Source organism: Cyanistes caeruleus, chromosome 17 (assembly GCF_971803275.1).
Source record: "Cyanistes caeruleus chromosome 17, bCyaCae1.hap1.1, whole genome shotgun sequence".
Taxonomy (NCBI): domain Eukaryota; kingdom Metazoa; phylum Chordata; class Aves; order Passeriformes; family Paridae; genus Cyanistes; species Cyanistes caeruleus.
The window spans coordinates 3,457,499-3,484,571 of NC_141717.1; the positions used below are offsets into that span (position 1 = coordinate 3,457,499).

The 27,073-nt window shown below is 46.0% G+C and overlaps 3 protein-coding genes across 22 annotated transcripts in view; 2 read left to right on the forward strand and 1 right to left on the reverse strand.

Moving 5' to 3' along the window:
• Positions 1-3,144, forward strand: part of NPRL3 (NPR3 like, GATOR1 complex subunit) — a 41,338-nt gene extending 38,194 nt beyond the window's left edge. For all 13 annotated transcript variants that reach the window (XM_086854454.1, XM_086854453.1, XM_086854451.1 and 10 more), the window contains one exon: positions 2,440-3,144. In XM_086854454.1, the coding sequence (XP_086710580.1) occupies positions 2,440-2,605 (166 nt within the window). In that variant the 3' untranslated portion in view covers positions 2,606-3,144. The remainder of the gene's footprint in view (positions 1-2,439) is intronic.
• Positions 562-18,533, reverse strand: MPG (N-methylpurine DNA glycosylase). 6 transcript variants are annotated; one of them, XM_086854463.1, is made up of 8 exons: positions 18,388-18,482; positions 17,978-18,079; positions 14,320-14,458; positions 13,509-13,734; positions 10,281-10,485; positions 5,121-5,449; positions 4,194-4,322; positions 562-3,931 (listed from the first exon to the last, which is right to left on the reverse strand). In XM_086854463.1, the coding sequence occupies exons 4-8, from the start codon at positions 13,728-13,730 to the stop codon at positions 3,911-3,913; spliced, it is 906 nt and encodes a 301-aa protein (XP_086710589.1). In that variant the 5' UTR covers positions 13,731-13,734; positions 14,320-14,458; positions 17,978-18,079; positions 18,388-18,482; the 3' UTR covers positions 562-3,910. The 6 variants fall into 6 exon arrangements, with proteins under 6 accessions (XP_086710589.1, XP_086710590.1, XP_086710588.1 ...); XM_086854464.1 differs by having other exon boundaries at positions 14,320-14,461; positions 18,388-18,463; XM_086854462.1 differs by lacking the exon at positions 17,978-18,079 and having other exon boundaries at positions 18,388-18,533.
• RHBDF1 (rhomboid 5 homolog 1) overlaps positions 17,258-27,073 on the forward strand; it is a 59,562-nt gene continuing 49,746 nt past the window's right edge. The window contains exon 1 of one of the 3 annotated variants that reach the window (XM_086854431.1): positions 17,258-17,401. In XM_086854431.1, coding sequence (XP_086710557.1) covers positions 17,342-17,401 — 60 coding nt within the window. In that variant the 5' untranslated portion in view covers positions 17,258-17,341. Of the gene's footprint in view, positions 17,402-18,477; positions 21,465-27,073 lie in introns of those variants that run through there. The other 2 variants (XM_023936557.2, XM_086854429.1) reach the window with 2 other exon arrangements.

A 27,073-nucleotide genomic window follows, 5' to 3' on the forward strand; every position in this document is an offset into this window, starting at 1 on the left:
AATCCTTTTCTTTTTAGTCTGTGGGAACACCCCGGTGCTGTTAGAGGGGCAGCTCTTGCAACCTGAGGAGGGGAAAACAGTGATGAGCAATGGAAAGCAATGATCTTCCATCGCTGCATCTGGATGTGCACATGTCAGCAGACACACCTGTGCAGCTTCAGAGCGACTCAAACACGGTGTCACTGCCCCAGGAAGTGCCATCTCATGCTGATTGTGTCCAGAAATGTTCATTGCCCAAAAAGATGGAGGCAGTGCCCACCTTCTCTGGAGCTGTGAGTCCTGAGGACAGCCTTGTAGATTCTAGTTGGACTTTTGGGAAAACCTCCTCCCCGGGAGTGTGGTGCAGCCCAGGACAGATTGCCCAAACACGTGGAGGGATCTCCATCTCTGAAGGGCTGGAAAAAGCTCCACAGCATTAGCAATAGTCCTGCTGGAGCAGGATGCTTGGCTACACTTTGGGGGTGTCTTCCAGCTGGCTTTTTTGTGATATTCTTTAATATCCTCTCTAGCTTTTACTGGAGTGGAAAATATGTAGTCTTGACCAGTTACAAATCCAGACTCTTTCTGAATATAAGATGGATTTATTTATTGGCAAACTGCTCAGTCTGTGCTGCTGTGGAAAGCCCAGGCTGTACCATTTGCATGGAAGAGAGCTGAGGCAGGGTATGAGCACATGGGCACAAGAGCCTGGCACAGGGAAGGGAATCCCCAGAATCACTTTGTGAACTGTGAGATGAGTTGTAAGATACAAGTATTTTGTTCATATCTGCAAGAACAGTCTGGCTTTGAGTCTGCCACCCAAGAGCTGGCACTGTCCCTGTGGGCGACCACTTCTCAGTGCTCACAGTTGCCATTGGCCATGGGGAGGTGGCCAAGGAGCCTCAGGCCAATACCCAGTGGGAGACAGTGTAAAAGGCAGATGCACAGCCCAGGTGTGGAAAGACTGGAGCTTGTCTCTGTTGTTTGCTGCAGGTACAGAGGCACAGTTGTGTTCTCCATGCTGGTGCCAGCTCGAGATCTGGCAGGGGAACAGCAGGAGGGAGCTGGCAGCGAGCTGGGGCTGCCCAGCCTGGGGCTGCCAGTGAGGATCCTGCTCTGAGCCCGCAGAGCTCATGGGGGAGAGGAGGGACATGGCAAGTTGGGAAGCAGAGAAACACCAGTGGCACTGGGCTGCCTCTGTCACAGTGGGGCATGTGATGGGGGGACCCTTGTTACACGGTGACTCCTTTCCTGTGAGGCTGGTGGGTGACAGGAGCACCCACCCTGAGCAGCCAGGCAAGTGTTGGTCCTGCAGGGGAAGCAGGAGCCACTCCATCCTCCAAAACAGGCCGGAGTGCCCAAGTGGCTCTTGGGTGTATTTTGAGGGCTGTTCCTGCATGGGGGCTGTGTGAATGGATTGGAAAACAGATCATGTCATCTGCACTCATTTTTATGGTCAGTTGGCACGAAGCTGCAGATGGGTAATGGAACATGAGCAAAGGCTGCTGGAGCACAGAATGTGATGTGGAGGCACAGCTGGCTGTGGAGCTGGGAAGGGACTCTGGCCTTGGGGCCTTCACGGGGTGGGGAGTATTTGAGTCACACGTGGGGCATGGCTGTGACATTTGGGAGGGTGTTGAGACAGACTGAGCAGCGAACTCAGGCTTCATGTGAGGGGCTGGCTCAGAGGGAACTCTGGGGAGGGGCCACTGGGGACTTCTGCTGTTTGTCGTGGGCCCTGCTGTGATTGACTGTGCAGGGCCAAGGTTTTCTGATGGCTGTAGCATGTTGGTGGCCAGCAAAGGGGTATCTGTGCTGTCTTTGTTTAAAGAGAATAGGGAATTTAGGAAGCCAGCATGGTTTGAGCTTGGGCTTCAGGGGATTTTTAACTCCCACAGCTCCTCTCTGGTGCCTACCACCAAAATTTCCATCTCCCTGTTGTGACTGCTCCACCCAACCCAAGCTGGTCAAACCCTGAGTGCAGGACCTGTAGTTACAAAGCCCCTTGGGCTGCTGTGAGGGAAAATTGCTCTTAATTCTAAAAGGCAGTGCAGGTACCCAGGCCCCTGGTGCAGAGCTGTGACAAAGGGCAGTTGTAGGCTTAGCTAAGAGAGCATAGGATAAATCTGCCATGTCCTGACTTTTCAAGGCTTGTTGGCACTTGAGTTTGTTCACATTCTGAAATTAACTAAGTTGAAAATTGACAGTCTTGGGAAATGCCCCAGACTGAGAAATCTCTTGATCCAAGGAAGACCTTGGCAAAGTGCCACAGTGGATGAGTCCCATCCTTTTCCAGGGGATTTCTGTGCTAGGCATGATATAATTCCTTTTTCATGCAAATGAGGGACAAAACCCAAACAACCTTCTGCTTTGCATCCCATGGGAGAGGAGACCTTGGGGGTGGTACTGTGAGTTTGAGCTGCTTTTGGCCCACGTGCTCCCTTGCTCTGCTCCCTGCAGGCTGCTGCACTACTTCCGAGGCCGGCACCACCTGGAGGAGATCATGTACAACGAGAACATGCGGCGCTCCCAGCTGCTGATGCTGTTTGACAAGTTCCGCAGCGTGCTGGTGGTCACCAGCCACGAGGACCCCGTCATCTCAGTGTTCCAGTCCCTGCTGAAGTGACTCTGCTGCCACAGGAGGGAGGAGCCTGCTGAGAGTCTAAAGGATGACTTAAAACTGCAGGAGGTGGTTTCAGTTCCTTCTTGCTGTGTGACACGCAGCAGTGGTTGTGCCCCTCGGTGCCTCGATGTCCCAGCTGCTCCCCGAGGCTCCGGGGCCTGCTGCAGGACAGCACGTGCTTGCTCAGCCTGGATTCCTGCCCTGCCACCTTCACAGCCCTTCCCTGGCCCTGCTGCTCCCCAGGGATCATCAGAGTGGGACAAGAGGGTTCTGCTGTGGCGCTGCTGGCAGAACGTCACCTTTGAGGGGACACTGGTGCCCTGGGAGTGCTTCCTCTGCTCTCCAGCGTGACTGCTGGGACACTCAGCCAGGAGAGGCTGGCCCCAGGGCACAGCATGCATGGCCCTGCTCCAGGGCTCAGGGGAGCTGGCCTGGCTCTGAGGGAAATGACCCTGGGCACCCAGGAATTCTGTTTGATCTCGCAGCAGCGAGGACAGGGGTGGGAAGGCAAAGTATCACAAGTAAATGAAATTGTGAATGAATGACTCAGTGTGTCACAGCTCATTATTTCCTCACCCCAATTCCCTTATTCCCAAGTGTCTGTTGGAGCAGGGCTGTCACCAAGCAGCCTCTGTGCTCCTGGGTTTCCATGTTTCCCAGTTTGTGCCTGGGGGTGGGAGCTTGGTGAGCAGGACTGAAAGGTGCTGGCCAAGCTGCAAGTTCAGGGACGTGTTCCATCCAGAGGCTGCTGCTGAGGGCACTCAGGCTTGTCCCCCAGGGCTGGTTTTGTCCCTCCAGTTCCCCTCCCACAAGCATGGCTGTGGCTGCAGAGAACCAGACAGGGATCCTGGCCTGGGTTAAAGCTATCCAGCAGGAAAATGAGATACAGGGCTGTGTTTCCTGCTCTGGTTTGGACTGCTCCTCCAGCCATGCCAGGGCCAGAGGAGGTGACAGCCCTGGGACATGCCAGGGCCTGGGGACAGCAGGAGCTTGTGCCAGCTCACCCCTGCCTGTGTGTGAGGTCACTGTCCCCCAGAGCTGCTCATGCTCTGTGCTGCACGCCCAGGGGAAGAGAGGGGGAACTTTACCTCCATGGTGGTGTGGCTCCTCGGGGTTTGTTGTTAAAGATTGTCAGGTGCCCTCTGACGACCTTCCCTTACACCACACATGGCAGCTGGAGCTTTCCCAGAGCTGCAGGCTCTCAGCAGCTTCTGTTGCCCACACAAACTGGGTGAAACTGGGACCTTTAGCTGACTTACCTCCCCCTTCTATGGGAAGCTACTCCATAACAGCTTCTTTGGGGTCCCTTCACTGAGTCTGGCACTGCAGCTGCAACAGGGATGGTAGAGAAGAGCAAAAAACCACATCTCACCTAAAAATCAGATAAACATCACTGTAGGCCCTATCTCAACCAGCCCCAGCATCTGAGCATCAAGGTGAGCTACTGCAATCAGAAAAAAGGCTGCCCAGAAGGGGCTAAACCAAATTATTTCATGGGATGGGGACAAGAATATTTAAAAACTTGAGCTTTTTTATTGTTTGTGAACCGTAAGGTGGGGATGGAAGTGGGGGGTGTATCCCTGTCACCTACCCAGTGTGGCTGCAGTCCTGCAGGTCCTGCCCCGAATCCTGGAGGTCTTTCCTCTCTGCACCTCAAGTCAGGCTGCTGCACCAGTGCTTCCTCACACAGTGCCAAGTTCTGAACTGCTTTCAGAAACAGCTGGGAAAGTGAACAAAACCCATTCTTGTTCTGTCTTGTCTTCTGGACATTAGAGAAAAGTAGATGTTGGAAGGGGTCTCTGCTCAAAGGAAAGGTGTTAACTCAGGTCACTCAGGACCTGTCTGTGGAGGTGTGAATGGCCCACAGCTTCTCTGGGGCCCTGTTCCAGTGTTTGACCATTCTGTGGGGAAAATTTTTTCCGTAAGAGCTAATGAAAACTTCCTGTTTTCCAGCTGGGGGCCCATTGCCTCTCATCCTGTCTGACAGCAGCCTGGCTCTGTCTTCTCTACCCCCCCGCCTGACGTAGCTGCAGACAAGATCCTCCCTTTACATCCTTCTTTCCCAGCTCCCATCCTTTCAGTCTGCTCTGCTGCCACCCCATTTTTTGGCTATTTCCCTGTAGCAATCAAGCACTGGCCACTGCTGGGGGCTGAAGCTCTGGGAGCAGCCCAGAGCTGTGATCCTTCTCTCACCCACCCTAATTAAGTCTGGATCTGCTGGCAAGGGAGAAAGTGGCCTTCAGTGTCCAAAGTGTCCAAAACCAGTCTCAGTTCTGGCTGGGAGGCCCAGGCTAGTCTCCTACAAATAAAACTCCACCTTGCCCCATTCATTGTGACAAAGTACATTTATTGTTAAAAACCCCCCAAGCCCCTCTATCTGCCATGATGCAGCCTGAGGCCATTGTACAGAGCATAGCTCAAGTCCTGGTCCCTGGGACACATTCAAGACTAGTCAGCTGCCAGGGGAGTGTCCCCTTGCTGCCATCTCTCTCTCAATTTTCTTGTCTACAACACTCACAAATCTGTTTCCTCGTAAATAAAACCTGAGTGGTTTCTGTGCCCATTCTCCCCTGTTGCCAATGCCAATCCTGGTGGTGGCCACCACGTCCTGCTCCCCCGGTGGGTCCTGTCCAGGCACCATCCAGATGGCAGCATCCTGAGTCAGGTCCCTTTGGTCAAAAGTCTTGTCGATGCCAAAGGCCTGGCAGAGCTTGGAGGGCCCATTGCAGAGCTGCCAGTCCTTGAGCAGCCTGGTGGGTGCTTTCCTGGAGGTCCTGCGCAGCTCTCTCATGGCATCCAAGCCCTGCAGAGGTTCCAAGGAACGCAGCAGCACTGCAGCCCCTTCTCCTGTGCAGAACAAGAGCTGGGTTTAGTATGGGGTTGTTTTTTGGGAATGCCTCACCTTTCAGCCCACTGCCGGCAGCACTTCAGCTCTGAGCCTGTGGCTCAGCCCGATGGAGGAGGGAATGGCCTGGGGCACCCAACCATGAGTGTCCTTTGATCCAAGGGCACTCCCTTCCCTCCTCCACATCTCCAGTGTCCTGTAGCTCTGTGCCCTTCATTCTGCAGTGCTGACTTGCTCTTCCCAGCTCCGCCTGATGTTGCTAAGTCTGGCTGCTGCTTCAAGGCTTGCCAGAGGGCAAGAGCTTTTTCTTAGGTCAGCACAATGTTCAGGAATAAATGTACATCTGGTTCAGTTTTGGCAGAGGTATCCAAAGCTGCTCCCAAACCCAGTGGATTTCTAATAAACTCTGATTACAGGAACTCCAGCTAACAAAGGAGAGGAGGAATGAGAGTGGATGCTGCCAGCAGGAAGAGGCAGCTTGCAGAGGGAAACTGGACAAAGAGAAACCTGGGAAGGAGCTGCAGGCACTGGGAGCAGGCACTGCGGAGGGAGCCTGGGCTGGTACCAATCCAAACTCCCCCTGGAGGTGTAACAGGTGGGATGAGCACAGCCTTGGGTCACTGCACAGCTCCAGCAGTGTGATTTGGATGTGCCAGGGAAGCTCTCCCAAGGCAGGGACCTGGGGCAGGACAGGGCTGCACAGTCTGGCTGTGGGATGTACAGCCTGGGAGCACCACTTAGAGAGGACCTTTCTATGACAAAAACTGAACAAAATGGACAAATTCTTTTCTCAAATGGGATTTGCCACCCTGTCAGAAGACTAGGTCTCCTGCCCTCCCAGCTGCTGCAGTCAGATGACAGTGAAACAAAGACACAGCTCAGAGCAGACATTCCCTGTCTGACAAGGAAACATTTCCCTGGTGTTTTCCAGTGGCCAGCAGGGAGGTCTTCTCCTGCTCCTGAGTGGGTGAGGAGAGCACTGGCACAGGGCCTGTGTGCAGCCCCACACAGAACTCCCCTTGTGCTGGCTGCCCTCCTGCCAGCATCTGTGCCGTGCTGTTCCCCCAGAATTCCCTCTCCAGCCTCAAACATCTGGATGCTCATGCCTGGCAAAGGCTTTCTTTGTAGGCACTGGCAGATCCCTAAGGACCTGTGATTTCCCAAAATAGAATCCCTCTCATGTTTTGTACAAATCCCACACTAAATTACCCCTCTGGGCTCCCAGTGAGGTCCTGGCTCTCTGAGGTGTGCCAGCTGCCCCCACTACAGCTCGGTGAAATCAACAGCCTGAATTCCAACAGCTGTCAGCAATCTGTTCCCAGGCACTCCCATCTCCAAGGAGAGGGGGATTGATGCTAATCTGGCAGCCAAAAGCCACTTCCCTGGCCTAACAGTGATTTAGAGCTCAAAGGTCATTTTAGAGTTTTAAGAACATGTTCCATGTCCTAATTCTGCTTTTTATCGATGCACAAAGAAATATCCTTCTCATCATGTTGCTGCCTCCCTTGCCAGGAACAACTGTGGGATTCTGAGCAATCACTCATTACACTACTTGCTTTCATCCATCTCAAATGCAAGTGGAAACTGTGGTCACACTTGAATTGAACTGAGTCCTTGGGAGTTCACATGAAGAGAGACGAGCACTTCATGTGGAAACTGCAGGTGCTCCCAGAGCAGCACAGAACTCAGCCAGGGGTACTGGGAATTTCTGTCTCTGGCTGCTTTTTCTGCATTTCCAGCTGGAAGTTTCCAGGTTCTTTCTAGCTGTGTGCAACACATACCCCACTCTGCCCAAAAAGTAGCCTTGGGAAGAGATGGAGGCAGCAGGCAGGACAACAGTGCAGGGATACCATGATGAGCTACTGCCTTCTTCCCCTCACACCTTTGGGTCCTCCCGTGCAAACTTCCACATTAGAAATTTAATTTTAATTCTCAAAGAGTAGCTGAATCCTTTTGACTCAACTCCAGAGCGCTTCAGCCTGACTTCATCCCCCTCCCAGCCTGCAGCAGGTCACTCTCAAGGGCACCTGGGATCAGCATCTTCCCAGTGTGCACACACCAGCAGCAGCAGGGCCAGCTGGGAATGTGAGATTTATCTCCCCTGCTAAGAGTCACTCTGTATGATGAGCAGCATTCAGGGCTAAAAGCTGGGATCTAACAACACTACAGAGGACAATTCTCTCCCTGAGCAGCCAGAAATCATAACATGGCAGTGAAGTCCCACAGCACAGCTTCCTGCTCCTTCCCCAGAACAACTCCAGCTCCCAGGCTTGGAAACAGCTCTTGGCCACTGGAGAGAAGAGAATTTTCTCCTCCATTCCCCCACCTGACTCAGTGCTCCTCGACACTCCCTTCAAAATCCTACTCTAGGTGCTGAAAGTTAGGGAGAAGTCCCTGCAGTGTGACCCTGGGCTGAGCATCGCTGGGCTCTCGATTGTACAGACTATTCCTTCAGATCTGGCAGCAAAACACAGTCCTCAGCAAATTCTAGAGAAATGGATCACAGCTAAGTGAAAGAGAAGCATGAGTGGCATTCATCCTCTTCCTGAGGCAAGGGAAGCCCCACATGTCTCTTAACTCTAGGGAAAGCTCTTAGTACTGAGATAATTGTGCTGCTCAGGATATACTGTAGGATTCATGCACACTAAAAGACTTTGGCTATATTTTTTTATAAGCTCTTCTCTACCACCCATGATTTCTTCAAATGTAGTGATGCCTGCCGTGGCTTCAGGCACTTGCAGCATTTCACTCAGTGATGGGAAGACCTCTCACAGTAAAATTCCCCATGATGATGTGCACAAAGATTTCCCCTTCCTCACTGACAAAGAACCTGGAGCCCTCCCATATCTCATTATGGTTTTATGAACACAGAGCTGTGGGTGACACACTCTTTCCATCCCTAAGTGATACTGGAGCCTGAACCCCAGCATAAACCAATGAACAGAGAAGGTTTATTCCACCTGGAGTCAGAGGCTGTGAGGTTGTGTATCAGAACAAATGATCCCTAAAAAGCCAGAGCTCCACTGATTCAGAGGATACACTTGTCTCGGAGCTGTTTATCTTCAGAGTGTGGTCTGTGCTATGAATAAGGACCAAGCTATGCCACAAGAGATGTTGTTTTTGGTTTTTCTTTGCCAGGGTTCTTTGTGTTTTTTCACAGCCAGAGTCAAAACAAAGTTTCCAAGATCTATCCTATATCCAGAAATGCTTTTGCCTTTTACCCAGGTACTACCATGAAGATGACTCCCTCAATCCTTCCCTCAGACTAAACAACAGCAGAATTAAACAACTCCTTCTCCCTCTAACTGAAGAAAAACAACTCAGGTGTGATTGTTCCCCATATTCTTTCTTTCAACACTCCTGCATGTGAGCAAATACACAGAAGGAGCAGCTCCTGTTTTGTAGCTGCCATCAGTGAGGCACAACATGCACAGCCATGGTATTGACTGCATTGCTGTGACAAAGCTGGCAGCGACAGCTCTGCCTGGTGTCACTCGTGTAACATGACAGGGAGGAAGTTTGTAACAAAAAAATCCAATGAATTCCAACACCACAGGGAGCCCTTTAACTGCTTTGCTACAAAACAAAATATAAATAAATATAAATAAAAATTTCCCAAATTGTGTTTTTCAACAAAATCTTTCTAGAATTCAAAGGCTAAACTTTTTTTAAATAGAAAGTATTAATCTTAGTATTTCAAACACAGAGAATCCCATCCTGACAAATGAACCATGTGCTTTCATTATCTGAACATATTTGGCAGAGCCAATGTAATGAAGTTCACATGTGTTCATCCACCAGACTCCAGACCCCCATTTGAAAGTCAGGCTCTTCCCCAACACTATAACCTGGCACTTTTTTCTGCTTGGTTTCTGTCCAAAGGCCAAAACCTGAGCATTAATGGTCACAGTTACAGTTGTTTTCCATTTAGGAATACAAAGGCTTTTTAACATTTATCACTGAAATAGTGAAAAAGAAAGTAAATTGGGTTTGATATTTTTTTCTAACAGCGAGTAGTTACCTAGGAAACACTTGCTGCCATTTCAAGGTGTGTAATTAAACAACAGCTTCATTGCAAGGCACATACTGTCATTCTTACAGGAAAGGAAAAAAAAGAAATTTTCAGTAATGCTTGTTAAGAGTCTAGAAATATGGAAGGACAGTTTCAGTAAATTCCAAAATAATTTAATTAGAGCTTGATTATTTTTTCTTGAGAATAATAAACTATTGGAGATTCTGTAACAGTCTGGGTATTTTGATTTTGATTGGGTGGGTTTTTTTGCTTTTAGATACAGCTAGACAGCTAAAATGCTCCTACTAACTCCTTGCTTAAGCTTAGGATATCTCAGACTCTTTGTTTTCCCCAACATTTCCTTAAGCCTCAGAAGATAAAGGTAAGAGACAGAGGAGTTTCCTGCCATGGCAACAGACACCAAGATTTAGGCTGTCACTAATGACTCCAAATTTTTCTCTACATCACCACTTTTGAGGAACAAGGTTCACTGAATCACATGACTGAGGCAGCAGCCCAGGTAATCAAAACTGAAAGCTCCATCCTATCCAGATTCTCCCTTGTTTCTCAAAATCTGTGTGCCTGAACAGCTCCCATAGCTCCCAGCTGGGACAAACTGGGCAGCTGGAGATGGGCCCTGCCTGCTGTGCTGTGTCCACAGGTACACCATGATCACAGTGGCAAAGCCCAGGCCCCATGGGATGATGATGACAGCAAGTCACTGACACCACAGAGAGCTCACAAGTGACTTGCAGCACCACTGTAGCTTGAAATGTCAGCCCCATCCTGCTGGCATTGCATCTCTCTCAGCCTCAGCTTACCTTGGCTGGAAACATTCATGCAGAAATAAATCCCGTAGATCTGATACACGTACAGAGTTCCTGGTTTCATGAACATTGCTGCATTCCGCTGTGTTTGCTTCCCACCTTTTGAGTGGGAAGCTTCATCTTCCCCACCCAGATAAGCTTCTGTTTCAACAATCCTGCCCCAGAGCTCTCTGCCATCAGGAAGTTTGCGAACTAAAATCTGAAAGAGAGGTCAGAGTGCATCAGTTACCAGCCCTCAGTACAAAATAACCACAGCAAGAGCTGTGGAAACACAGAAGTGGGAAAGATAGGACCTGATGGTACTAAAGCCTCTCCAGTTAGCAGTCTGTAAGCCAACACTGACTTTTTCAGCTTCCAGTGCTCAGGCCACAGCCCAGTTCCAGGAGTTCCTACCTGTCACTCACCCCACAAAATGCCTGGAGTGTCTGGATAAAGCAGTATTAAAAAGAATCAGTTTATGATCCTACATATACTAAAGCCCACAGAGCTGCTTTTGTGGTTATTTTCTGTATTCTCCACTCCAATCCATCAGGTTTAAGGCAAAAATCACCGCTGACAACAACCTTGAAGCATCATGAATGTATAATCTTTAGATCAGAAGAAATATGACAGTGGCACAATTAAATAACTGCTATGATTAGACAGTTTCTCTCCCTAGAGATGTTTCAAACAAGTCCCAGTCCCAAATAACAAGAGATAATCAGCTCTAGAGAGAGCATCAATGCTATTTGAGTATTTTATGCAGCACAGAGAAGGGCAGTGTGGGAGAGCTGGGAATTGGCTTCAGGCACACAACAACAGAACTTTGTTATTACAGTGTGTTCTTGCTGCTGGTACCTCCTTAAATAAAACAAAGCAGATGCAGGGGAAACAAAACACGACAGTCAAGAGATTCTCTTTAAAAATAAAACAACCACTGAACTTTGTACAAAGGAATTTGTGGTTTGACCTGATTTCTAAACTTTGTGCTTTACTTAATGTGTATGAAATACTGCAGCAGGGTCTTGTTTGGGCACCAGCTATCTGTTTAATTATAACACTTTAATTATGCAGCTGTTCAAAAATGACCTTGAGAAAACCAAGCTTAATTCCTAACAGATGTTTGTGCTGGATTGCTAATGCAGATATTGATCTGATCCATAATGGATGCTCCAGGAGTTGGTTTCCAAAGCTGCAGCTCTGGTACACCACAGTTTCCCTACAGCACTTGTCAATCTGTTGAAAATAATCTGTTTATTATTTTTTATGAAAAAAAATAAAGCACTGGTGTTCAGCAAGTGCCTGGGAATGCCCCAAAACCAGACCCAAGTGGCCACATGTCTCCCTCAGTATGATGAAATGCAATGATTAGGTTATGGGTTTAAAAGCATCCAGGCATTTCCCTGTCTTCAGACACACCAAATATTCTTTTGAATAAAAAAGTTTAAAAACAGTGATCATTCCCAACACCTCAAAGTAAGCCACTTCATAAAGGTTATTTTTCTCATTGAGGATGGATCTTGATGTTTTGGCAGTTCCCTCTGAAAGGCCATTTACTGCATGTATCTTTTTTGTTTCCAAGAACTCAGGTATCATGAAGGTAAGCAAGATTAATATACCAGTTGTCTCCAAAATTTGGTAGAATTAAGGTAATGAAGGAAACACTAAACTACCTTTATGAGAGAATAGGCTGGGTCATGGGAGACTGGGGGTTGTACTTTAAAGAAAATGTAAAATTAAGATAGAAATCATGTGGTTTGGAATAGTAGGCCTAAGTAGGAAAAATACAGAATTAGAACTCAAAAATCATCTGCCTGGAATAACTGAATGCATGAGGGTGATGGAGCCATTAAGACAACAAAAATGTATCAGTAATGGGAGAATTCAGGCATCCTCAGATAGACCAGGACATGTGCAATGATTTCTTAGACACCATCAAATGCACAGAGCGAGGACTCAGGAACCTCATGAGAAGACTCACTTCTCAGATCTGGAGCAAAACACAAAGTCTTTTCCAAAGACTTATTCCTGAAAAACAACTTAGTATCATGACTGTGAAGGATAAAGTTCAGTGTCTTTTCACAAGCATTGAAGTCCAAAAATAATCTATCAGAGTCCTGCCTACCAGCAAAAAGAGGAAACTACGTGAAGTGAGGGAGCTTGTTGGGAAGAACTTTAGAGGCAGCCAAAGGTTAAGGCCTGAAAGGCAAGCCTCTAGCAGGATGTCTGCAAAGATAGCAGCACATGTGGAGTATCACAGAGAGGTGAAGGCAGACCAGAAAAAACTCAGCAGGGCTGAAAAGCAGAGCAAAGGCGTCACTTACAAGCAAGATATCCTTAGAAAATAAAAAAAGGCTGGATGCAGCAAAACAAGCCAAAACCAACAGCTTGTGGAACAAATTCCTGAAGTTATCTAAAGCCATGAGAACCCTGCAGACAATAAGGGTATAAAAAAGACTCAGAGAAGATAAGACCATAGCAGTGAAATGGAACACACATTTTACAGCTGAGTTTAGAAGGTCCCCGACTGGAACTTTTTATAGAGAAAAAACTGAGGGAACTCCCTCCCCTGGAAACAGCCAGAGTTTTCTGAAGGACTCACTAAGCAGAAGAGTGAATCTCTACCACTCTGATTTCCAAAGGCTCTCAGCAATGTCCAAAGACTCCTCAAAGTTTAGGCAATGGCCTAAGGGAGAAGTCCTTGCATGAACAGGTAATGAATTGGAAACTCAGAAACAAAAGATAGGAATAGCACTATTTGGAGTGAAGAGAGCTTAACTGTGAACTGTGCAATCCTTAGCATAACAAGACAGTAAAATGGAGGCAAAGAAGATGTTGCTGACTGCAGAGCATTACTTTCCACTGGGCTAAACAAGAAACAAAAAAAAAAAGTAAAGCAATTGCTGAAAGGAAAATAATGGGCCTGAAATAGCCTTCAAACCACAAGCAGCTAAGCACATTTTAGTAAATAGAAAAAGGGAGGAAAACTCCACCAAAAAAAAAAAACCTCAATTAAAAATGTGACAGACTAAACCTGAAAAATTACTCCTCTGACTTCATCTAGAATAGATTCGGCTACCGGTCTTTAAATTCCACTGCACTTAGCAAGAGAAGGAATGAGAGCTGTATTCCTAAAATAGCCAAGCCTGGGAGTCAAATGGCAAAGAAAGAATTTCATCCTTTTACACCAAGTTATTGGCTAGCACATGCTCCAGTACAAGAATCTTGGTGCTCATGTCCTACCTGTCCCAGAAACGACTTGGCCAGACTAACACAGGGCTGGTTGAAAAAATCTTCTTGTAGCTGAGGAGATGTTTTTTTCTCTATCACAAAATATTTGCTGCTTTTTGGAGAAGGATCTGTTCCAGGTGTAGTGTTCAGCTGCTCCACGGCATCGATCTGAGGGAAGCTGGTGTTGTTTTGAAGAGCACTTAATTGAGCCAACAGCTTTCTTTTTCTTGGCATAGCTCTAGAAAATAGATAGAAGTATAATTAGGATTATAAAACTTATTTGAAAGCAACTCATTTCCACAAACTTCTGTTTTTACACATCTCCCCACAACAATGGATCTGAAAGCTATGACTACACGGACAACCTATGCAAACTGCAGCAGCAGGTGACAGATTTAGCTGTGTTTGCACCAGGCTGGGCAAATATTGGGCTCTACTGATGAATAAACAGATTGAGTATTCATCTTTTAATGACTGCAGATAAAAGCAACTGTGCTCCACTAAGCATTGAAAATAAGTTTGCTGTTAGGTTAGAAAATTCAGAAAGTGAAAGCAGAGATGAACCAGTAGTATTGTACTTTTTACCTACAGCTAATGTAATCTTTTAAGCAGACAGAAAAAACAGAAAACAAGCACTTCAGAAATTGTGCTGCCACAGAAAGCCCACAGAAGTTGTGTATCAACCATTTTCAAAGGTAATGTAACAGGATCAGAATTTAAACCTCCACAGGAAATTTACAGCTGCCCTATTCCCAGTCACAAACTCGTTTATTGTGCTGCAGAAGTGTTTGTGTTAGAATCCCCCCAAAATGATTCAACTTACCAAGAAGATTCAACCCACTGCTCCAGCCCACAGCATGGACCCGAGGCAACTACATCACATGTTCTTCTGGTTTGTCAGCACTCTCTTATGTGAGCTCAAGAAAGCTGGTGTTATGTCTCCAGTGCTGCAGTCCTTATACCTGCTGAACAGACATAAGCATTTATTCACTGGATAAAGTGCTTTGAAACAGGCCAAGAGATTCTGGAGATCTGACAAAGAGTTGTGATGCCAAGAGTGCACCATTAGATCAAACTGCAGAATAATTTGCAGTTTTCTGTTGGTCCAGAAAAAGCCCATCTCCCAGTGCTGGAGATACTCTTTAGCCTTTGTTTTTCAGTGGGGAATGCAGTTTTCCTATACTGAATACACAGAAAGCTGAAATAAAACTTTTCAAATGCTCCCATTGGCACTAAATTTAGAAAGTGTCAGCCTCAAGAAAAGGACTTTTACAAGAGAATGCAAAGACACCTGTTCTACTTGAACCACATGTAGATGTAAGGGTTCAACATCATACAGATTTAGAAATGGAGAAAGAATCCTATACACATGTGAACCTGCAAGCAAGTATATACATCAGTAATTAGCTGTTTCCACTAATTTTTTATAGATCATCAGCTTTTAAAAATTATTACTAAAACTTTCAATATCAAAACCAATCTTTATTTTGGTCTGCTGATTCTCACAATGAAGTTCCATCAGCAACAGTTTCTTTTCACTACAGTGAAACAAATTCAGCATTGCTACAATCTGAATCACCAGTGCCAATTCCCCAACAGTGTTATGTTTCACTTCAGAAGAATCCAGACATACAAAAATAGGCAGGAAAAAAAAATCAAATCACATTGGCATGACTGGCAGAGAAGTAGGATGGTTTTATTTTTTTTCCTGAACACCTAATTCTTCATTGCAAAAATTTGATGGTGTCAGAGACTTGCCATAGAACCACCAGCTCCATGCCAGGTACTCTGCTCTGAATTGTGGCTCTTACCTGGTGGGAATTCTGAAAAATGTTGTCAGAACTCACTAGCTGCCTCAGACAAAACTGTCTGGTGAACTTGGCAAATGATTCCTGTCTAGGAGAAAGTGCTGCAGGAAGGAAGGGCCAGAGGAGGAACACTTCACCATTTCAGACTGACCCTCTGAAACACTCAGTCAAGGCAGCACTTCCCACTGAAGACAACACCTCCAGACTTCTCTGACACTTTTAACTGGAACTTCCAGCTCATCAGCCACACATAAAGACGTGCTGCAAACATGGCTGACTCGAGTGGAGCATTAACTCATTTGGTAATTTGTGCTCTTATGGAATGCGACACCAGAAACAGGATCTGAGCTGCCTGGCACCTACTGCACTTCCAATTAAATCATTCCTAAAAGCTGCAAGTGCTCTTATTGACATGTTACAGCAGCAGCCTCAGGGCACTTGTAACTTCATTGCTATGGGCTGATCCTTGACACATCTCAGCATCTTCAACAGAAACAGCAGCAGGAAATTGCCTTCCAGCCAGGAGAAATGGGTCATGTACAGAAACATGAGGGCAGAGTGAGGGGCTACAACACCAGCTTAGAAACCCAGAAAAAAAAAACATTCCACCCTCTGTCTCCCTGCTTGTTCACAGTAAGATCTGAAACACAAAGCTTTATGCCTCAAAGCCCATCTACACTTTCTGGAAAATATGTTGCTTGTAAATACAAATCTCTTCTTCCCAAGTAAAAACACATTGTAGAAGGTAACACATACCACAGATCCAAGCTCTGTGTATTTGGGAAGCAAAAGGCACAACCTCTTCTGTAAGTCTATATACAAATTTTGCAGCTCTTCATTTCTATCTAGATTTTCTTGCTTGTATAATAAACAAATTTTACTCCTGGGCCTCAAATAATGAGCTGTGTGTTTAATCACTTTTTACTAATCCTGTTGTAACCAAATTAACTACAAGTTACTAAGTACATCTGGGAAACACATAGGAAAAAAAAAAGGTATGGAAGTCAGAAAAAGAAGATCAAGAGCTGAATCAGCACAAGAGCCTAGAGTGTTCAGGGCTTCTGGGCTAATCTCAGGCAAGTGGTTCAGGAGCCTGCAAGCCAGAATTGGAGAGACACTGCAAATCTGTGTAAAATCCAGCTCAGCAGCAGATACACCCTGTAGTCAAGGCACAACAAAGTCTAGAGAGGATTCTTTAATCCTTCTAACAAGACTGCATTTGCAGACATTTCCTTAGCTATTTAATGAGTTTTCATGAAAAAAAAAAAAAAAAAAAAGAAACAGAAAAAAAATAAATCCTGCCAACAATTTGCATGTGCTTTTGGCTCCCAGGTCCAGATACCTGCTAAACCTTCCTCAGGTACATCAATTTTTCTGACAGAATAAAGAAGAGTACATAAAACACTGGAGAGACAGTTCCTCACAGCAATTCCCAGTTGTACAGATTTTAAGTGGAAATACATGCTAGGTCAATGCTGGGTCAGACCAAAGGATACCTCTCCCTGTATCCGGCTCTCCAGCCCAGGTCAAGAGCAGGAGCCTGGGGAAGAACAGAACAAACATCCAGTGCTCTTCCACACATCCTCCACGTCTCTGAACTGGAACCTTCTGATCCAGGCAGTCTTCCCTAGGCCTCAGTAAGAGTAGCCAAAGGGAGACCTTACCAGGGAAGAAAACTTCACAGCATTCGCTATTACTGCTCCAAAAACTCACTCATTTTGTGTGAGGAATCTGCACTGCTTCCCACCCACATGAATCAGTTTACACCTGCAATTCACCACCCTCAGCCTCTTCTTTATCACTTTAAATAAGGCAAAGCCAGCTGGAAACACTGATTTTCCATGTCATCTACAAACCATCCCTGCAGCTCCCCAACAGTGACCTCCAGCCACCAGGAGAGCTGCCCATTTACTCACATCCTCTTTCCTATCTCTGCAACAACTGTGTATTTATGACAGGGGAACTCCCTTATTATGCCCAAGGCAGCTCAGGTAAAGGGCTCCTGTATAAAACCTTTCTGAAATCTGAGTACAGACTATGAGCCAGAACTCAACATGCTTATTTAGACCTGCAGAAAATTCCAGCATTTATTTTAAGGTATGACTTTTAAGCCACATTCATTTTCCCCCCTAGATACTTCTGCAGCCATCCAATAACCCTACCTTGCTACATTTTCTATTAATTCACTTGTTAATGGTCAAACTTCCAGGTCTGCAGTCCTTGGATTTCCCCATGAACCCTCTTTAAAAATTAGTGAGACATTTGCTGCTGAAACCATCACTAGCAACACTGTCCTTGGGGGCTGCATCTGGTTTGATAGTTTATTCCTGCCTGTTTCTGCCAGTTTGGCAACTTATTCCTGCCTGTTATTACTGTCTTTTTTTTCCATAACCTTTTAAACAGACATTTTAAGGCAGATCCTTCAGTGAGTTCTCAGCATGAATGATGTCTCTCTGCCTTTCCTGTCTAGTCTACCTTATTAATAACCAGAAGTAATAATGGATAGTTTTCTGGACAAGTGTGAGAAGCGGGAAAAAGAAACCTTGAAAAAAAGAGTGCAGGCATGAGCTAACATAACCATAAATATAGAGTCAATTTCTCCACAGACAGATTCTGACAGCACATGCAATCCTAATACCTCAAATATATGCTAAAAGGGATCCTTTTATTCACCTTACTAAGTGCTGGGGATCTCATTTCCTTGCAATTCAAATCCTCCAGACTCCCTACCGGGCATCTTGAGGTTTTTTTGGGGATGAAACTTAACCCATGCTTCTGTAAAGAACAAAGAAGGTAACAACGAGCAATGACGAAAAACCAACAAACAGAAGCCTTCACAGCAGAATTACGCTCCGTTTTGGCTGAGGACACTCGTGTTTCGGAGCGGAATCCAGGGCCGCAGCGAGGGGCGTGCCCGGCAGTTCTGGGCAAAGCCGGCCGGGCCCGCTCGGGCGCTGCCGGCGACGCGGCCGCAGCCGAACCCCGGGAATCCGAGCTCCCTCCTCCGCCCGCCCCGGCCGATCCCGGTCGCTCCCGGCCGTTCCCGGTCGCTCCCGGCCATTCCCGGGCTCCCCCTCACGCACCTGCCGAGCCCGTTCCCGCCGCGGGCGGGGCGCGCGCAGCCCCTGCCGAGGCCCCGCGGAAACCCCGCAGCTGCCGTGAGGGGCGGGCCGGGGGTGGGAGAGGCGCGGCCGTGAGGGGGAAGAGCCGCCGGTAGCGCGGCGTTCGCAGCGGCGGCAGTTTACAGTTTCTTTTTCCTCAGCGGTGTCTCGTCGTGGGTGTTGTTTTCTGGAGCACAGACCCTCTGTAAAACCAGCGTTTGAACTCTCGCTGGTTTTCAGCATCCACTTCTCGGTCTTTGATGTTAATCATTAATTCATCAATACAAAGGCTAAGAGAATTGGGGGTGTTCCGCCTGGGTTAGAGAAGGTACACGGAGACCTTAGAGCCCCTTCCAGTGGCTAAAGGGCCTTCAAGAGAGCTGGAGAGTTGGATAAGGGCCTGGAGTGACAGGACAAGGGGGAATGGCTTCAAACTGACAGAGGGGGACTTTGGGAAGGAATTGTTCCCTGTGAGGGTGGGCAGGCCCTGGCACAGGGTGCCCACAGAAGCTGTGGCTGCCTCTGGATTCCTGGAAATGTCCAAGGCCAGGCTGGACAGGAACTGAGATAATGTGAGGTGCCCATGCCTATTTGAGGAGATGGAACTGAGTGATCTTTAAGGTCCCTTCCAACCCAAATTACTTTGCGATTCTTGTCCAAAGAGGCATGAACACACATTCTGATGAACAATGCATGGTCACAAGCTGGTTATATGGAGAGCTACATTAATTACTCCCTCAGTTCTCCAAACAAGTATCTGGCCTGCAGGAAAAAAATCTTGGCTTCAGCTTTTATCCAGATGGAGCATATGGTCAAAATGGGGTCAAAATATGATTTTTCCTCACAACATTCTGGGGACATGCAGTTGGGGCCATTGGTCCATAAACAAGTGTTTGCACAAAAGGTATGAGGGCAAGTCTGATGAATCCAAGTGGATTTATTCCCATTTGTGTAATAAAATACACCAGGATAGCACCAGCTAGGGTCCAGTGATGCAGAGAATAGGCAATTACTGTCTCTACCCCTTTTGTGAATTTGGAAGGGAGAAGGATAAATTACTGACTATAATTTTAGGGGACATTGACAGCTTTGGAGGTGCAGCCAGGAATATGAGTAGCCACAGGTTCTTATGGAGACAGAAATAGGAACCAATTCATTTGACCATGGATTCATACTCAAATGTGAATAGAGCAGATGAAAAACTCTGACATTCCTGTAAACCATGAACGAAGCCCAGAATTTCCAAATGTTACTATTCCAGTTTAATAAGAATGTGTAAAAAAATACCCAAACAAACCATGAATGGAGCAAACACAGAGTCTGTTACACAATATTCATTCTTTTTGACCGTGAAAAAACAGCTGATAGACTTTGGAACCCAAAGCAACTTCAAGAAGGCATTGAAAAGCCCTTAAATCATTGTAAAGCATGATAGCATTGCTACTGTAATGGTGTTAAAAAAAAGAAGGGAAGGAAACATGAATAAATCATAAAGGTATTGATACTGGAGATCTCTGTATGATGTTTTAGTTAAAATAGCTAAAAATGAGCTCACAAGAGAGGAATCCCTGGAGGGATGTTACCTGCTGGCTGCACAGATGTGTTTAGCTCTAGTCTGAAACGAGCCATTTGTGTATTAGCAAAGACAACAATCATTTAAAAATGATTAACAATGTTGACTGAGTGAGTGTCTTTGAAAGAGCATCTCGGACTTCCTGACTTGCATGGTTCATGTCCCAGCTTTAATGTGGTATTAATATAAAAGCGGAAGACCAAGAAAGTGCGTGAAAAGGAAGATAACCAAACATTAAACTGATCTTTCAGCAAATTATGAAACTTAAAGGAGAAATTGAGGAAGAATGAGAGCTGTGGGAAGGATTTCCTGGGGTCAGACTAGTTCAGCTCTGCAGACTTTTCCCCTGTGGGAGTCTGTGGGACAGGCACTCTCAGGAATGCTGGCTTCTTTGGCAGCAGATCTATTTCATGCCCAAAGGAAGTATTTAAAGCTTTTAGCACCTGAGGAATGCAAATTGCTCCAAGCGACAGCATATGCCATGTTCTTCATTTGTCCAGTAACTTCACTGTTACAGAATCAATGCCTAAAATAGCTTCCTGTAAAAGTAGATCTGTTTGAGAAGATTAAAGTTCCCTTCCCTGTGGGGCAAAAACTTTTTAATGTGAGAAGAATGACTTGGAATCTGCAGTTAGAAAATCTGGCTGATGGAGACCCTGGGGTCTGTGGCACAATGGCTTCATACAGCGCGCCAGGCTTTTCTTGGAGCAAAAACTGTTTGCAGAGTGGCTCCCAACAGCTCCCAGGCTGTGCAGAGCCCTGACTTATCATCCTTTTACAGCCAGGACAGCAGAGCAGTGTGGAAACAGGACAAAGCAGTAGGGGCAGATTTTCAAGTTTTCTCTTTGTAAGGTGCCAAATGAAGCTTCAGTGGTGTCTGCTGAAAGCCTCCTCTGTCCCGTTAGGAAGAGACACGGAATTCCCCAGCAGCCATCGCCTGGACACTTCACGTGGCCACGCTGCTCTTGCCAGCAGCGTGGGACAGCTGCAACACTTCATGAGCCAACTCTTGAAGAATTCCCATGGATGAAAGCACTCCAAACAGCACACGGTTTTTATGACATTCCCTCCTGGCCTCTCCTGACATCCAGTCTTGGCTGCAGCTTCCTACTTACCCGCAACTGCCAGTGTGTCTTATCCAGAGCTATTTCCAACCAGCATCTGAGGTACAAACAGCACTCCAATTAGTACCAGAACAAACCCACTGCTAGAAGGGAGAGGTGCTCATAGTTACTTTGGTATCTCCCACGCCCAAGCTGAGCCACAGGTCAAATGTCCAGTTCTGTAAACCAAGCCCATTCAATTCATTATGTAAGCAGATGTGTGTGTGTATTATCCTGAATTTGGGGATATCCTTGGTCGGTACTGGTCCACCCCCTTTGCACTCAGGGTGCAAGGAATCCTTCCAAGTATACTGCAAGCAATGGGAAAACCCAGTAAAGCAACACAGCTTCTGGGAGCCTCAGCTCTGGACCAGAGAGGGCAGGCATGTTCTATTTAGTAACCTATTAATGGATTCTACAGGGCTTTATTTGTTTGTTTGTTTTGTGTGAAAGACATTTTTGTTCTCTGACAAGACAGAAGTAGTTGGCTTCACAGGATTGCTCAATGCAGAGAAACAAATAGATTACATATTAGGAAGGAATTGTTCCCTGTGAGGGTGGTAGGCTTTGGCACAGGTTGCCCAGAGAAGCTGTGGCTACCCTGTTTTCCCTGGAAATGTCCAAGGGCAGGCTAGACAGGGCTTGGAGCAACCTGGGGTAGTGGAAGGTGTCCCTGCCCGTGGCAGAGGTGAAACTGAATGGGCTGTAAGGTTCCTTCCAATCCAAACTATTAAAAAAAAAACAAACCTCAAAAAACCCCAAAGAAACCAAAAGCTAAAACCCATGTGAGGAAGTCAAACTGTTGGGCTCTGGTCCCTATATCTGTAGGACTGACAGCTTACGTGGTATCCCTGGTGAAACTGGTTTTGGTGGTAGCATAGGACAGCCGTGCCTGGGAACCTCTCCCAGCTGCACGGGAGCAATGAGAAACTGGAGAGCGAAACCAAAGGCTCAGATGAACTAGCAGAAGGTGAGGAAGGATGAGATGGAGCTGCACCAACAATCAGCCAAGCTTTTTCAAATATGGTAGTTTCCTGTTCTGGAGGGGTTAACGACAGCTCATTCGGTATTTTCTAGATCAAGATGCAAGCATGCTTATAAATCAGTCAGAACAGAGAAAGGGTATACACGAGAATGCTGGAGAAATTTGTGGAGAAATATGTGTATATCTGTCCAGTCAGAGCATGGCAAGCCTCAGAGCTGTTAGCCATCTTCAGCTCTGCCCCTCTGCTGACAGTGCTCAGAATGTGCTGGATGCAGGGAAAAAGCCAATTAAAGAAATTCCTCTGGCTCCTTGCCCCCAACCACTTATTCTTGCCTCTCCTTCAGAACAGTTTCCTCTCCACTGTACCAGTACAGTAATGTGCAGAGCTGTGCTTAAACCAGCTCCCTGACCTGGAGGAGGTTCACATCCCTTCCTTCCCTGTGCCCCTGCTGAGTGCCCTCTGGACTGAGCAACACCTCACCTTTGACATGGATGGCCTGGAGCAAGAGCAGAAACAGGCATAAATGGGGTGCAAAGCTGAGGTCAGGGTAATACACTGTGGAATCACCAATTTTCTGCATCCTGTGCAATGTCAGCATGCCAGGAGATAGCAGCACTTCAGATAAGCTCCACCAGTGTCTCATAACAGATGAAAAATTGTACAAATTAGGATGCAGTTGAGCTGATGATGATAATTTGTTTTTACAGGAGTAATCCTGTGCCTTTTGCAATACAGAAATGCTGCTGGGAGGGAATTTTCAAAGGTGATGTGTATGTGTATGAGTGTACTGGGATAAAAATTGGTCACATACTTACTGGCTTCCCTGGGATAAAACATCAGAGCATTTTCCAAAAGAGACCAGAAGTTAAGTTGTGAGTAGGACTTGCTCACTCTCTGTCTTAGAGATTCATTACAAAACTTGGCATGGAGAGTGAACAAAGACTGAAAAGGAAAGAAAGTGGCCTAGAAAGTGCCAGGATAAAAAAGAGGGACAATTCACACATAGACTGAGGAGCTTATTTCCATAGGACACTGTGAGTACTAAAATGTTTGGGTTCAAGAACCTATTGAAGAAATATCAGGAAGAAAAGTCTGTCCAGGCTATTACACACAGACATAGCATCTCTGCTTCAGGAAGTCCCTGAGCCACAAACCACTGGGTCTGGTGGAGTATTTAAGAGAAATATTACTCCATACTTGACCTGTTTTCATACTGTCTGTAAGCTTTGACAGTTGGCTGCTGTAGGGGGTGGATATTTTCTGCTCTGTGGATCTGTTATCTGACTCATCCACCTCTTAGAAACGTTTTGCAGGAGTCACAATTGGTTTGCTCATCCTGCTTAGCTGATATCTTCTAGTAAATTTGAATTCATCCAGGAAATGCTCAGAAGGTGAAAGAGAATGCTCAAAGAGCAAAAATGCCCCAAATTCTTCTTTGGTGAAACAGGACTGCCCACCCAGACCCTGGTGTTCGCTATCACAGACATCCAAATTTAGGAAACATATGGGTGTGGGCATACTTAGAGTCATTGACCACAGGCATGACATAGCACTGGTTACTAAAACTGACCTGTTTGTCTTGCAGGATATGGTAAAGAGACTTGGATTGAATATCATTGAGTAGGGTCACAAGAGTTAAGCTTGAAATAGCAGAACTTGAGAACATTTGGGATGTAAACAGGTGACTGGAGGGAGTATGTCACAAGCTTTTTGCAAGGGATAATCATTGACCAGAACTGTTGGCACACAGGACCTGGTCTGAGAAAGGCTTTCTTGCCTGTATCGGTGCTGGCAATGCAAAGATTAGCTCTGTGTATTCTGCAAGTTAATTGTAGTTGGAGTAATTTGTAACTCCATTCTGCTTGTCCTCTTAGGTTAAAAGAAAAATTAAAATGCAGCAAGAGACAAGCTCATCTAAACTCACAAGGCAGAGCAGAAGACAGAGACCCCTTCTCTTGGGGTCTGCGTTTCAAGTTTAATTGTTCTAACTAAAACTGCTGCTACATTTCCCTGTTAACCTTATTTCTCAGGGTAAGGAAATTTACAAACTCACCTTGCTTATCTCCTCTTTTAAATCTGCAGGCTGAGTTCCTGTAGTTTCTGTAATAAAACCTGATTTCTGGATAGAGGGAAAAGATCTGGAATCATGCTCTCCTTCCAGAAAGAAACAAGAACGTGCTCAGCAGTTCCTTACACTGTTTGGAGTGTTCTGGGTGATTGGAACTGGCCAGCCAGAGCATGCAGTCTGTGGGACACAGGAGGTGGATGGTGTGGCGGGGCTGGGGACACAGGAGCTGTCAGCATCACCAGATCCTCAGGAAAAGCACTAGGAGACAGAGGTTATTGTAGAAAGGAAGGGAAAGGAAATGGGACAGAGGAGTCTAGGAAACTGTACTTTGTTCCGTTGCTCAAAGAGCAACTTAAACATGAAGGATCTCCAGTTTCTGTCTGAGGCCCCATTTAAACAAAAGCGTTCTTGAACCCTCAAATCTGTCTTCAAACAAATCCCTTAGGTTTGATGTGATTATTTGTTTCCCAGAAAAGCACAGGCAGCCAGAGCTCCAGGGTAAGAATTCAAGTAACTGGAAAGCAGCAGGGTGCACCCTCTGCATATCAATTTTTTAGTTGGCATCAGACTTAGTGTTCCAGTTCCAAGAACTGCCACTGAAAACAAACTCCTCCTTTTGAAGAGATGGGAACTCACATATTCCCAGGGAATAAAAAACGGTTTAGGGACATAAATACAATATAGGTAAAGTTTGCTTTTGCATGTAAATCACTAATGCTTTCTGCAGTGCTCACTCATTTTTAACGTCTCCATCCTCACCCGCTGCTTCAGTCAGCACCGGTCTGTGTTGCAGCTTTGCAACACCGCAAAGCTGTCTTTTCCTCTTACTTTAAAAATATAAAAAATAAATGAAAAAAAATAAGAAAGAAAATATACCAATCCTTACCAATAAAACTATGCTGGGAAAGCCCCAGCACAAATGTAATTGATAATGAAAAATAAGTTCCTTTGCTAAGAGATCTTACTCTCCTTGAGGTACTAATTCCTCCAAAGTAACCAAGAACAGTTCTTGGCAGTATAAGCCTGATCTCTGTGTAAGTGGTTTTTATCCAGCTTCAGGGGTAAATCAAGTGCCTAAGGAATCATCTCTGCTGAGCAGCAGCTCCTGAAATTGGGCAAAGATGGTGACTGGGCTCCAGCTCTTTTGGGACATCCAAGCCTCTCTGCAACCAACTTTCAAATAACCTTCTCCAGGTTATCAAGGTTAAATCCAGGACACCTTCATTGCGAAGCTATGGGTAAGGCAGCCTCTCCTGGCATTTCTGAGCAGTTTGGGGTTATTATACTGAAATCAGCAATTCCCTGGGGCACATCTACCCTAACTAAAGGTCTTGACGCACATGAAGCAGCCAATTTAACCAGTGCTGCTGAATCTGCTTCTGCCCCCTCTGCTTGTCCTTCCAGTGTCATGGGTGGCCAAAGAGGACATGTAAGAGCTGGCATCAGAGGCAGGTTTTATTCCCATAGCAGAATATGTGAATTTCCATAGGGGATGTAAACTGTGCTCTCTTTCCAAGCAGGAATCCCTTTTCCCTACTGCAGATTGCTGCCCATCAGAGCTTGGTTTCCCTTTCTGCTCTAGGAGCTGATTGAGATTGACACCACATCTGCTTGCAATGATCTGAAACTTTCTTGTTTTTCTCTGGGCAGCCCCACTGAAGGCAAATCATGTGTATACAATGTGCACATCTATGTTGCTTTAGTTGGAATATGAATCCCTTTTGGCCTTATGTTAAAATACATCATCATGTGGTGAGAAACAGAATTTTGACTGGAAAGATAGGAACACAGAGCCAATATAAATATTACTGAAAAAATAGGAATTACTTTCAAAAGACCTGAACTCCCAATTTATTTCTTCCTGCTTCCTGAAAATTTATCGTGCTTGCCTAGATCATGGCTTTTTCCTACTTACCTGTTTTCCCTCTGCTGATGTGTTTCTGAAAGTACAGCAGAAGCTGTGTCTTGCTACTTTTGTGAGCTGCAGTAGCTGTTTGAATTAAAACTTGCAGTTGTGTCTTTAGTGGGATTGTGGGTTAGTTCTACTCTTAACAAATTTGTAGTGACATAGGGTAAGCAAAGATACTTTGGAGTAAGTCAGAATTCCTGCATTCCTCCTTGTATAAATAAAATGACCAAAATTGGGGTTTTGGGTTTTTTTTTTTGGTGTGAACTGCTGAAGAATTCCTCAGCATGTCTACAGAGGAAAACATTAAATTTAAAACTGTCTTAGTGCAGTCAACACATTTGTTTCACTTTTCTCTCCACCTTTCTGAACAGTAAACCAACCAATAGTGGATAGACAAGGACAAAATTAGGAGTCCAGTGGCCACTGGCTTTGGTCACCCTGGAGGAGGTGAGGGAGGGGGATGAAATCATACCTTGAACTGCTCCTGGAGCTTACAAGGACCTCATAAATGCAGGTAGCCACTGGTAATAACCAAGGAATCTCTGGTTGCCATGCACCAGACAGGGCCTGGAATGGTGGTGGGACCTCCATCCTTGGAGATTTTTCATCTCAACTGGGCAAGGCACTGACCACCTTGCTCTGGATTTCCAGCTGGTCCTGCTCGGAGCAGGAGTTTGGAGAGGAGACCTCTGGAGCTCCTGTGCCACCAAAATCCTTCAGTTAACTTTTTGTATGACTTCAGGGTCAAGCAGTCCTTTGCTGCTGTCAGCCACAATCACCACTTTGCACAACTCAAAGCACACAAATTTGCAGAGTGCAGGCCCTTTGCTGCAAGAATCCCAGCAGCAATGGTTTCCTTCTTGATTTCACCAAAAAGGCAACTGCTGCTCCAGCAGAAATATTCATTTTTCAAAAGCCTGATGAGTACAGGTTTCTTACAAAGAATGCTCAGAAAATCTGCTCTTTTCTACCCATGGTGGAATTCAAAGAGCAGTTGCCTAATGCCTGAGGGACTATTCTAAGCCCTTC